Below are 13,303 nucleotides of genomic sequence, written 5' to 3'. Positions count from 1 at the left end.
ACTACGTCCCTCAAAAAAAAAAAAATGTCCCTCAAACCAATAGGTCGTCCTTAACTACTTCAAAGAATATTAATACGGTGTTTTTTTTCTTTCAAGTAACTAGTTACAAACCCGTGCTTCGCACGGGTTGAATAACGTATTTTTTAAAAATTTAACTTTGAAGGAGAAATCTTATAAATTACGAAAAATTATTGTCCTTTATAAATGTGAAAATCAAAGCTGCGTAAACCAAAATTTTGCAACACAGAGCCTAAAGCACTACATAAAAAACAACATAACAACTATTGTAATCTCTTATTCCTTAAAGTTAACCCGAACGCAAAATTTTGCCCTAGATTTAACCTAACTTCTTTGCTTAATTTTACTGCATTAACCCTATTTAATTTAATCAAAATGAACGTTAATTTTAGGGAAATCAAAATAAACAAATCGCTCATAATTTTTCTCCTTAATTTTACTAAACAAATTATATTAACTCTAGATTTAATTTATGCAAAATGTCATCTCTTATTTATAAACGTTAACCCGTGACGCAATATTAACCCTAGATTTAACCTAATTTTTTCGTGTGACTTTACTATATTAACCCTAGATTTAATTTATTCAAAATGGCATCTCTTATTTTTAAATGTTAACCCGTGACACAATATTAACCTTAAATTTAACCTAATTTTTTCGTGTGACTTTACTATATTATTCCTAGATTTAATTTGTGCAAAATGTCATCTCTTATTTCTAAATGTTAATCTGCGATGCAATATTAACCCTAGATTTAACTTATTTTTTCGCGTGACTTTACTATATTAACCCTAGATTTAATTTATGCAAAATGTCATCTCTAATTTTAACCTAATTTTTCCCTCCACACTTTTGCATTTAATGTTTATCTAAAGTAAAATAAAATGATGTTCCCAATTATATGCTGTTTTTTTGGAAAGGAATAATCGTTAACCCGTCTCGCTATACTTAACCTAATCTCTTACTTATAAATGTTAACCCGTCTTGCTATACTTAACCTATTTTATTTCTTAAAGTTAACCCGAACGCAAAATTTTACCCTAAATTTAACCTAACTTCTTTTACTGTATTAACTCTATTTAATTAACCCTATTTAATTTAATCAAAATGTTAACGTTAATTGTTAGGGAAATCAAAATAAACAAATCGCTCCTAATTTTTCTCTTTAATTTTACTGAACAAATTATATTAACCTTAGATTTAATTTATGCAAAATGACATCTCTTATTTCTAAATGTTAACCCGTGACGCAATATTAACCCTAGATTTAACTCAATTTTTTCGTGACTTTACTATATTAACCCTAGTTTTAATTTATGCAAAATGTCATCTCTTATTTCAAAATGTTAACCCGTGACGCAATATTAACCCTAGATTTAACCTATTTTTTCGCGTGACTTTACTATATTAACCCTAGATTTAATTTATGCAAAATGTTAGCTCTAATTTTAACCTAATTTTTCCCTCCACACTTTTACATTTAATGTTTATCTAAGGTAAAATAATAACCTTAGATAATCACGACATAAAAAAAATTCTTCGAAAGAAAAGATGTTAAAACGACGGAACATTGTGATTCATCATATAATCAGTTTATGAGATTAGGAATTGACATAATATTTAGGATGAAAACAATTGGAACCAAAAAAGGAACCAATGATGTGTGAATTATGATTACATATTATCCAAAATTATAAAAAAGAGTGTTGTTGTTGTTGTAGAGTTACCAAAAAAGGATTGATACCCATATTTACATCAGATGAAATCAAACAAAGAAGTAGCATCGGTGAGTGAAGATAATCCAAACACTTGAACGTGCATATTTTTCAACTTGAACGTGCATATTTTTAGGTGGTTTCTCTAGATCAAAAATTAGCTTATCACCTACCTCTAACATATGTTCTCGGCAAAAGTTGAATCATTGACCGCCTAAGTATTTTTCGTAACTTGCTCTCTTTGCCGTTATCAAGCGACACTTATACCTTTTCTGAGTTTGTTTGTCGATGAGTGTGATTTTTTCCCTGTTCCTTTTAGAAACGTCCTTGATATCTCATTTGGGAAATGCTAGGTACAAAACAAATTGCAGTGTTAATTAGATGTTATATATATAAGTACATTTCTAAAACATTTACCAAAGCATTATAAAGATTTGTTGTAGGAAAAGAACATGTTCTATTTTGTTCAAGAGATTAGGAAAACAACATTATAATTAACTTGATACTAATTGAAATCAATGAAGAAACCAACAATGTGCAGATTAACGTTATATAATAGCTAGGTTTATAAAAAAGACTGCAAGTGTCATAGACTAACCAAAAAGGGATTTTTGACAATATTTACATCAGACAAAATGAAAAGAACAAATGGCATCCCAAAGTCAAGATAGTTTACGATTACAGTCCAAAACGATGCGTCAAAATAGTAGAAGTTCAAATATTTCAGCAACATAGATCTACTTTGGAACAACTCGAACATGCAAGTTCTTCGGTGACTTTTCGAGATCAAAAATGAGCTTACCACCTTCTTTCAACACACGTTCTTTACAGAAATTGAGCCACTGTCCACCCAAGTATTTTTCATAGCTTTCTCTTTCGGCGGTAATGAGGCGACACTTATATTTTCTCTGTGTCTGGTCATCAATGAGAGTGATTGTTTTGCGCTTTCCTTTTAGAATTGTTCTTGACACCGCGTTTGGGAAATGTTAAATAGGGAAATAACAACAACATTAGTCTAATGCATATTAACATGGATAAGACGTATGTGAATATAGTTACATATAATTTATAAAATAAAGGTAACATAACTGAATTTAAGCTAAAGAAAATGTATCATGACTTCTAATTTATCTTCCTATTATCTTCCTAAAAAGGCTAGATAAATGCATTCATGTGCATTATATGAACCCCATTGACCAATTAACATTGTTGAAACAGATGGAAATTAAGCATCGCTCCTGCATATGCATCTATAGCTAGCACCATTTGACAATGATGTCTTCGAACATTTGGTGCAACTCTCATAATATCATCCAAACTGGTTAGGATTGAATTTAGTTGCTTTCCAAATAGTGATGCAATATGTATCCTAACACAAATTATGCACATGAAATAAAGAATAATGCATTATGTATTTTTAATTTGTGCGTAAAAAATTCAAGCATGTTTGTGCATAAAAAAAGCATACCTTGACTAAGTTTATAAATTCAACAATTGGCCTAACCTGAGACAGATTGGAAAAATTGTTGTACGAAGTACATTGAGAAGAAGCCGAACTCTGACTTAAGTTTTGACTGATGCTTTGATCTAAGCTTGAGAAGTGTTAAGGTCACGACAACAATTCAAGAAACATGGTAAAAAAACAATCAAATCAGATTGTGAAATAATAATTTACTCTAACATTGTATTGTGAAATCATAATGCAAACTTACTAAGTCTTAAACTTCTCAACAACCGGATAATGTAGGTTGATGAGCAGCCTCGAACCTGACCAATTGTTACATATATTTGGGTTGCCATTGACTACAAAATGGAAGTAAGGAACTCAAGGTAAATAGATGGTAAATGAAAAAGCTACGAAATAGTTTTCCCATAGTGTTACATCAACTATATTCTCACTGCATAAGGAAAGACATCTTTCAGGTCATTATCAAACTTATACAAAATTCTATCACCTTATGCTGACAAATTTGAAAAGGCTTAAATGCTCTTTTGGTCCCTTAACTATTTAATTGGTATCGCTTTGGTCCCTTAACTAAAAAAAAGATTGTTTGAGGATTTTAAGTTTTTTTTTAGTCTCGTTTTGGTCCCTTCTGTTAGATTTCCGTTAGTTTTAATAAAAAACGTTAAGTGTGGACACGTGTCACCTTGTCATTGGCTCTGAGATTTTATTTATTTTTTTACAAAAAAAAAAAAATTTTAAAAAAAAAAATTTTTTTTGTAAAAAAAAAAAAAAAAAAAAAACTCAGAGCCAATGACAAGGTGACACGTGTCCAAGAGTTAACTTTTTTTTAAAACCCTAACGGAAACCTAACAGAAGGGACCAAAACGAGACTAAAAAAAAACTTAAAATCCTCAAACAATCTTTTTTTTAGTTAAGGGACCAAAGCGATACCAATTAAATAGTTAAGGGACCAAAAGAGCATTTAAGCCATTTGAAAATAATACATTTTATCTTTCAACACAATGTTCGTACACAGTTTCTTTCTAGTCCCAATTGACATTGTCTTGACAATCTCATAAAGAAGCCCGATGATTTCTTAAAAAAAAATTTACTATTATAAATGTTGGAATTTATATTATATGATATTATATTTGTTGGTGTCATGGAAACATATATGTTTAGTTTTTTTGAATAACAAAAAGATATGCATAGTTTGTTACAAAATATATATATATATATATAATTTCACTCTTAACCAAATCAGCTTGTGATTATTTGTTAGCCTTCTACGAAATTACTCTAACTAATTGGAATTTCTCTCCCAAAGCTATCATAATCTTCCTTTTCTTTGACAAAATTTTATTATGTTTTCTTTCTACAATTTTTAAGAAAAGACATCTAAACCTTTTTTGAAGAAAAGACATCTCCAATTTTACTTTTATTAAAATCAAAATTTTATAAAAATAATCATACACATTATGCAACGCCAAAAAAAATTATATGCAGTAGCGTAACAAAAAACCAGACACACATAAAGTATTACTCTAAACACTAATGTGTGTGTGTGTATTTGTGAGGTTGAAGAAAGAAAATAAAAATATTTAGTATCATTAAATGACAGCGTGAATAAAAATATTTGTGAGGTTGTGATGATTAAACGATATTGAAATTAAATATATAAATTATAAAAAGATAATAAAATTCCTTGAAAAAAAGGTAATAAAATTAAATGAGACTTCCTTAAAAAAAATTAAATGCAACAGTTAAAAAAAAGTTAAATGGAAGAAAAAAAACATATTGAAATATAATATTAAAAACTAAAAGAAAAGGTTCCCAACGTGAATTGAAGAGAGATACTTGTGAAATAAATTGTCGAGAAGTAGTTTTTTGAAGTAGCATTCAACAACTTTTGGCCAAAGCTCATTCCATTCAATTTTATGCATTAAAAAAAGTACATCTTTTAGTAAGTACTTAATTGATATTGTATTTAGCCTAACTTCTCCTTAAAAATGTAGAGAAGTTGAAAAAAATACCGGGTCAAATGGTATCTTATTCGCCCACAACGGCAGTGTAGAAACAACTGAATTTGGGAGAAAAAATTGAAAGTTAAAAATAAAAAATTGTAAAATAGTTAAAAGTTTTAAAAAATATAAAAATTGGAAAACAGTTAAAAAAAATTTGGTGAGGTAGCACTCAACCAAGAAACACTAAAAAAATTATATGCATTAGCGTAACAAAAAAACAGACAGACGAACATAAAATATTACTCTAAACGTTAATGTGTTTGTGTGTATTTGCGAGGTTAAAGAAAGGAAATAAAAATATTTGGAATCATTAAATGACAGCATGAATAAAAATATTTGGGAGGCTGTGATGATTAAACGATATTGAAATTAAATATATAAGTGATAAAAAGATAATAAAATTTCTTTGAAAAAAAGATAAAATTAAATGGAACCTCCTTAAAAAATTAAATAGAACAGTTGAAAAAAATAAAATTAAATGGAATAAAAAATATATTGAAATATAATATTAAAAATAAAGAAAAGATTCCCAGCGTGAGTTGAAAAGAGGAGTTTGTGAAATAAATTGTCGAGAAGTAATTTTTTAAAGTAACATTCAACAACTTCTGGTCAAAGCCTATTCCATTCAATTTTATGCATTAAAAAAATGTTCTTTTTTTAGTAAATACTTAATTGATATTGTGTTTAGCCTAACTTCTCCTTAAAAATGTAGAGAAGTTTAAAAAAAGTCGGGTCAAACGAAACGTTAATCTCCCACAACGGCAATGTAGAAGCAACTGAATTTGGGAGAAAAATTTTAAAAATAGTTAAAAATATAAATTCAAGGGGCAAAATGATAAATTTACCAAATTAGGACCCTGATAGGGACAAAATGGTAAATTCAAGGGACATTTCTTTTTATATAAGTATATAGATAGATAGATAGATAGATAGATAGATAGATAGGGTGTTTTTTAAGCTACTAAACTAAGAAATTTAGAAAAATAAATAAAATAAAGCAGAAACAAATGGATAAAATGCTTGTTTGATTCCATTAAACTTTGGTCGCAAATTTTCCTTATGTTTCTCATTCGGTACGATGAACTAACTAACTAACTGTGCAAAGATAGCAAACAAACACAATCACAAAAACAAAACAAACATCAACGAAAGAGAAGAGACATGAACTTGACGAAGCTGTCTGTAACAAAAAAACATTGGATTTTTTGTTTTTTTTGTTTCTGATTTCAAACAGAGTTTTTTCCCCTCTAAATTTGTAATCTTTTTGTAATTGGGTTGTTGTGAATCAGGTTGATGACTGATTACAAAGTGGAGATGATCAATGGTGGCATGCAAGAGTTCTTTGTTCAATTTCATAAACCTAAACACAGTAAGTTTCTTGCATCCCTTGTTTCAAATTATTTTTACTCTTTAGCTTTATGTCTCATTATTGAATATGATTGATGCTCTGTGCCAGTTGAAATGTCTACTAGAGATTAGTTTCTTTGTTTGAATGATCTATGACTGGTAAACTTTAAGAAAAATAGATTTTTTGACATCAAACTTTGATGTTGAATTCAGTGTTATTGGATACAATGTCTGTATTTTGATGTTCAAATAACACAACTGTAACTTTAAAGGTGGAACTGAAGTGGGTTTTTCTTCTTCTCTTTGATTTCACTCACTTTTATTGGGACTCATTGCAGGTCCTTATCAAGAAGGTGTATGGAAGATAAGAGTGGAGCTACCCGATGCTTATCCTTATAAGTCTCCTTTTATTGGTTTTGTCAACTACATTTACCATCCTAATGTCGATGCAATGTGAGTTTTTTTTTTTATTGTTTTGGCCAAATTACACTATTTAAGTTTGAGGTTTGTAACAGATTAGTCCTTTAAGTTATTTTGGTCACACATAAGTCCTTTTAAGTTCGTGGTTTGTAACAGATTGGTCCTTTAAGTTCTTTTGGTCACACATAAGTCCTTTAAGTTTGTAAACGGTTTGAATTTAGTCATTCTGCCACATCATCGTTTTGGTTAACAGAAGGACTAAATTGAAAACATTTACAAACATAAAGGACTTATGTGTGACCAAAATAACTTAAAGGACCAATCTGTTACTAAACTCAAACTTAAAGGACTTATGTGTGATCAAAATAACTTAAAGGACCAATATGTTACAAAACTCAAACTTAAAGGACCTATGGTGTAATTTAACCTATTGTTTTCTAAGGGACACCGAAAGAGTTTTAAGAAGTAAGTTAAGGGTTCAAACCCTAGAAATGAACATGAGTACTAACTTAATAGCATTTTCCTATAAAAAAAAGTTTCGTCATTTACTGTCATTTCAAATCAAATCTTATAAATCTTTACCAATTGGATCTTTTTTTGAAGGAAACGAATTAGATCTTTTAAAATCCAGTTTAAAATGACAAAATTTTATAATTCATTATATTTTTATATTTTCTTTTAAAGTATTTAAGACTTTTATATGTCAAAATAATCTTTTAAGGTTTGACCCAATACATTCGCCTGAGTTTGATTATCGCATACCTGACCTAACTATGTCAGACTTTATCATCATTGAAAAATATTGTCGACAGTGTAACAATGACATATGTATGAGGAAAAAAAATGTGTTCATTATCCACACATTATTATTTGATTAAAATTAATGGGGGCCCTTTGGGAAATTATAAATTTATAAGTCATTTTATAAATTTTATAAATTCATCCCTAAGTTTGATTTAGGAAATGGATTTGGTGCAGTAATTGTGGGTTTGACCTGACCGAATCAATATGGGCTTTATCGAACCAGGCCAAAATGGGCCTGACCCACCCAATTAACAACCCTAGTATTTAGCATTATAAAAGAACAACAACAAATGTTTGATTTTTTGATGTCAATTTTGTTGTTGTAGGGAGTTCAAAGAAGGGGAAATGATATGAAGGTAAGAGAAATACCCTGAGAGAAGAGGAGGGTTTTATTCTCATAATCTCTCAACCTTAGTCATTTATTTTCGCGCTGTTTTTCTCATCCTTTTGAATGATTTCTCTAATTCAGCTCCCTTTTTTCATTTGCAGCGTTGAAATTCAACAGCAGCACATGTTAGTACCATCATTGCCACACTCAATTATCGATAATTTTCAGGCTTCAACTTCGATCTTGTGATTTTATTGTACTTATCTCTTCACACTGCCATGCAACCCTTCATTTCCTTGTTGTAACCGCCATTTTGTGATGTATTCGTTACCGGCTAGAGCTTTTGTTCATTAGGTAAATCTGCTAATAAAAATACCAGATGGTTGCAATCCTTCACACCCTTTTATCGATTTTGTGTACACTTATTACATTACTCATTCATCAGTATATGTAAATGTTACATCTTGATCAGCTTTCACTGTAAGTTGTTGTTCTTGTTCTGTGATTGTACCATCAATATATACAAAAGAGCAAGCTCGTTTTTTTTTTTTTGCCTCCTTTATTTTTGTGATCAAACTCAACATATCTAGTATAGAAGTAGAGAGTCAAAAGTTCATGGAAAATGGGTCTTTCCTTGATTGCCTCAAAGCTGAAACTTTTTCTGAGTTTCATGGAAACAGTGGTTGTCTTGTTGAGGATCGTTTTGATAGTGCTGATCATGTCAAAGGTAAACAAAAATCTTTGTTTTCTCAATTTTTTGGGGTTTACCTAAAGGAGAATTGTAGTAAGGGCAATGTGAGGCCTGTGCCAGTGATGCTTGGTGATGGTCAATTGCTTGATTTATATCAATTATTCTCCCTTGTGAAGGAAAAAGGTGGGTATGATGCGATATCGAGAAAAGGGTTGTGGGATTCCGTGATAGATGAACTGGGTTTGGACCTTCGTATTTTGGCTTCGGTGAAATTAGTATATGAAAAATATCTGAGTGATTTCGAAGGTTGGCTTAGAAAAACTTTTGAAGAGAAGAGTTGCAAAGATGGGAGTCATGGGTATTTGAATTCATTTCCGATAGATCTAGAAGAAGAGTTTCGAAGCCTTTTATGCTCAAATCTAAAGGACAAAGATGATGATTTTGTCCCGTTAGAATCGAATAACATCATAAAGCGCATTGATTTTGTTAACAACAAGAGTGATGGTTATTTATTGGACACTAATTACCAAAATAACAAATGCAAAGCTGTTCACAATGTTAACAGTGATGGTAATGCGGATGATGATGAAAAATTCGGTACTGGTGTTAAGAATGAGCTAACCACCTCTTGTGCGGGAACTTCTGAGAAGGAGTTTTATTCTCGCAAACGTAAACGGGAATCGTTATCAGGAATGGTAAACTGGACAAGGAATATCGCAAAACATCTGTTTGATCCTCTAGCTCAACCATTACCAGAAATATCAAAGTGGAAGGACTATAAAGGAAGCCATGACTTTTTTTTTCAGATGCTGAGGGCAAGAGACGTTCTGTCGGTCAGAAAGCATGCAGAACCAAACAGTGGATCTTCATCGAAGGTATAATTTCAATGCACATAATGATTTTATACATTAGATTTTTTGTGTCATTTCATATCCTGAACCAGATTGTTTTCACATGAGTGGCTAGTTAAATTTTTATTGTAATTATGATTAGCATTACAATGTACTTAATTCTGCCAACGTAATAAATATATATTTGCAATCCATAGGTTTTTTCCTAAAATAGTTTACATAAATTCCAAAATCTTAGCTTGCTAACTCCTATAGGTCAACAAAATATATATTCTCAATCCATCGGTTTCTTTCCTAAAATAATTTACATAAATTCCAAAATCTCAGCTTACAATAATGTATAGGAAATTGGATAGCTTTGGTCCAGTCTACAAAATGACCGTGCTAAAGATATCATGGTCAAACATTAAAAGAAAATTCCATCTTTATGAACAAGTGAGAAAAAGATGATTTGCATTATGAAATTTCCATTAAAACTGCAACTGCACTGTTAAGCCTAATTATCGGTTATCGTATGATATAAGCGAGTTGTATATCGATTATGAAATTTCCATTAAGAACTGTACCTTGCATCACTTTTCTTAGTCTCTTTTCAATAACTTTGTGGTATGACTCATAAGTTTAATCCCCCTATCATATACGCAATTTTGTATATCCCCTTTTTCTTATAAATCGTAGTTAAAGTGTTTCTTCTCCACTCGTCCGGCTCTTTGATCCCATAATTTTGTTGAAAAGTTTGGTAAGCCACCCATCACACCTCAAAATTGCCTTGCCATTACTCATCCTTTTCAACGCTTTTTTTACTATGTGTTCTTGAATTAGACAATAGTAGTTATAGTTTTGATCCTCCTCGCTGATGTCTAGCCTGTTAGTGTTTGTTAAAATCTCATACCAATCGCTAAATAAGTTGTGGAAATACGTCTTTCACTTATCCTTTATATCCTTTTCCTGAACCAAAACTTTATCTTCATCTTAATACACTTCACTTGATCCACGTCTCTTGTCTTTCTTTCCCGTCTTTTCCAAGCTCTTTTTGATTCACATAATCGCATTAGTTACTTTTATGGATTTTTATAAAACACAGAAGAGGCGAGTAATAATTCTGATATGCACTAGGTCAAACTATATTTAATCCTTATAATTCCTTACAAAATTCACAATAGATTTTTCAATGAATCATTGTAGTTTTATTACTTTGATATAAAAACATTGAGAAATGCTTCTACTAGTAGACAAGATCTAAAAGATGAAATTTTATTCAAGCGTTATGTGGAAAATATCTACTAATTTTTCTGAAACTGTATGCTTTACAGAAGGTGAAGATGCATCCTGCCATGTATGAGGATCCTGTTTCTCTTGGTCACCAAGGTATGGTGAATTTGAGACGTAGTGAAAGGCTTCCTATCTGTGTTAAATTGCATGGTCCAGTCAAGATGAAATCAGAAAAGTGTCCTCTGGAAAAAACAACTGGCAAACCAGATGTCGTGATCAAAAAGAAAAAATCTGAGCCATCTACGGATGATTTTCGTGAAAAGGTTGTTTCTGTAGGCCACCTTTTTCAAGTGGAAGTTCCGGAATGGACTGGTGTAGTTTCTGAGAGTGACTCTAAATGGTTAGGCACACAAGTATGGCCTGTTAAAGATGGTTCAAATTCTACTACCGAAACAGATCTTGTTGGGAGAGGAAGACAAGGAAAGTGTAACTGCAACGTTCAAGGTTCTGTTGACTGTGTCAGATTCCATATTGCTGATAACAGGATGAAGCTGAAGCTTGAATTGCGTTGTGTGTTTTATCATTGGGGATTTGATAAAATGGGCGAGGAAGTTTCACTTCGATGGACAGCTGATGAAGAAAAGAGATTTAAGGATGCAATAGGTTTAAAAATCCCCTCTCAAAACAAGTCTTTTTGGAACAATCCATCCAGATGCTTTCGAAGGAAGACAAGAAAAGACTTGGTGAGCTATTACTTCAATGTATATTTTATTCAACTAAGAAGCTATCAGAATCGAGTGACTCCGAATGCTGTTGACAGTGATGATGACGAAGTGGAATTTGGATCTTTTGATGATGGTTTCGGAAGGAAAGCTATCAAGCATCCATCTATGGAATTCATGGAGTGTACAGAGAACAAGCAATGCTTTGATTTTGAGTAGACAAAACTGTCTAGTGTGCCGTTTTGAGGTTGAAAAAATAACTTCTTGGATCAGACTTGTATACAACTCTCTTTCTGCTTTCTGCTTTATCAGGAATGCATTTAGTGCTGCAAAACTTTTTTTCTTCCCCTTCTGGACAGCGTTTGTGTTTGTGGCAGGTATTTGACTTTGGAATAGAACCCAATTTATTCTTTTCATGAGGTTTTTTCTACTAGAAAAAATAAATAAAAAAAATTGACGAGGCTTGAGTAATGAAATGAACCATGTGGAACTCTTACGACAGCAACTATCAGCTTGTTAAAAATGGTTTTTTCCTCCCTTCTCCACTCCTCGTCCCGACTGCCATTTACCTTGTACCACGGGCAACATCCATTATGGATATCTTCCCTTTGCAACCAATCACCACATTTTCCTCGCTCGAATCAAGCCTTCAGCTGCATTCTGTGAAGATACCCACCGCTGCTGCCCTACATTAGTTCATATCCAACTTGTACTAAAACAATCAAATGTAGGTAAATATTTTAGTTTTGACAGTTTTGTCGTTGTTTCGAACTTTCTTTTGCATTAGGTGTGCTTTTGGTTAGATTGTTTCAAGAATGCACACAAGAGTTTGATGAAATGCTTCAATAAGAACCTACCACTTTAGAATAATATGTGGCATGAAGATCCAAACATGTCTTAAATGAGTCCTAGTGTATGTTTGGTTTCCCGTTTGCAACACACAAAAGCATACTTGCACGCTTTCCGATACATTTTTGCCGTGATTCTCATAAGCTCCAAATACTAGTTTCTACGTTAACGTGGTTTTTTGCCGTGATTTCTATCAAACTCCGTTTTGCAAACACAATGCCAAACATATACTTAACATCCAAACATGCACATCAAGAGTTAATGCACCTAGAGAGCTCCTCAAGCACCTAGAGAGTTTGTGGATCATGTGTGGAACAAACTAGTAGGTTGCCTTATCTGCAACTTGTAGCCGTGGACATCATTTACATTCTCCAAACTCCTAATATGAACCTTGAATCACATCTTATTGGCCGCGACGCGAATAAATGTACAAACTTTGCACATCGAACTCACCCTACTTCTTTCGACTTATGTGTGAAATATATGTAATGATTCCCAAGGTGCAAATGGCCAACAACAAATGAATGTTTACTGAGATCCTGATGTGGAACAAGTACAAGTGAATGTGGTAGACTGGTCGTTCGATAGTTTAATCGGTACTGTGAATCTAGCTGAATTTGCACATATAAAAGACGAGAAAAGTCTCGTGCCTCCCTGTTGATTTTTTTTTTTTTTTTTTTTTAGGTTTGACGAACAATACATTCTAAACCAATGGGTTTATAAGATTCAAGGTTGGTTTGGATTTACTTATTTTTTAACTTATGAAAATAAATAAGTTGTTATGTTAACAAAAATTGTATCTTCATAAGCCGTTTTAGTATGAATATTCCGACAAGTTTATAGATTAGGCTCCGTTTGGATTGACATCATTTTGAGCT

The 13,303-nt window shown here is 31.8% G+C and overlaps 1 protein-coding gene across 1 annotated transcript; it reads left to right on the top strand.

Annotated features, from left to right (window-relative positions):
- The first annotated feature begins 6,550 nt into the window (after positions 1 to 6,550).
- LOC25502071 (AT-rich interactive domain-containing protein 2) lies at positions 6,551 to 12,077 on the top strand. Its single transcript, XM_039829313.1, has 5 exons — positions 6,551 to 6,570; positions 6,887 to 7,001; positions 8,099 to 8,128; positions 8,262 to 9,666; positions 10,956 to 12,077. Exons 4-5 carry the CDS (start codon positions 8,716 to 8,718, stop codon positions 11,793 to 11,795), a joined length of 1,791 nt encoding a protein of 596 aa, XP_039685247.1. The 5' UTR covers positions 6,551 to 6,570; positions 6,887 to 7,001; positions 8,099 to 8,128; positions 8,262 to 8,715; the 3' UTR covers positions 11,796 to 12,077.
- The last annotated feature ends 1,226 nt before the right edge of the window (positions 12,078 to 13,303 follow it).

The sequence above is a fragment of the Medicago truncatula genome, chromosome 8, assembly GCF_003473485.1.
Source record: "Medicago truncatula cultivar Jemalong A17 chromosome 8, MtrunA17r5.0-ANR, whole genome shotgun sequence".
Lineage (NCBI taxonomy): Eukaryota > Viridiplantae > Streptophyta > Magnoliopsida > Fabales > Fabaceae > Medicago > Medicago truncatula.
The sequence above is the reverse complement of the archived record's forward strand: the minus strand, read 5'-3'. Positions and strand labels throughout refer to the sequence as shown.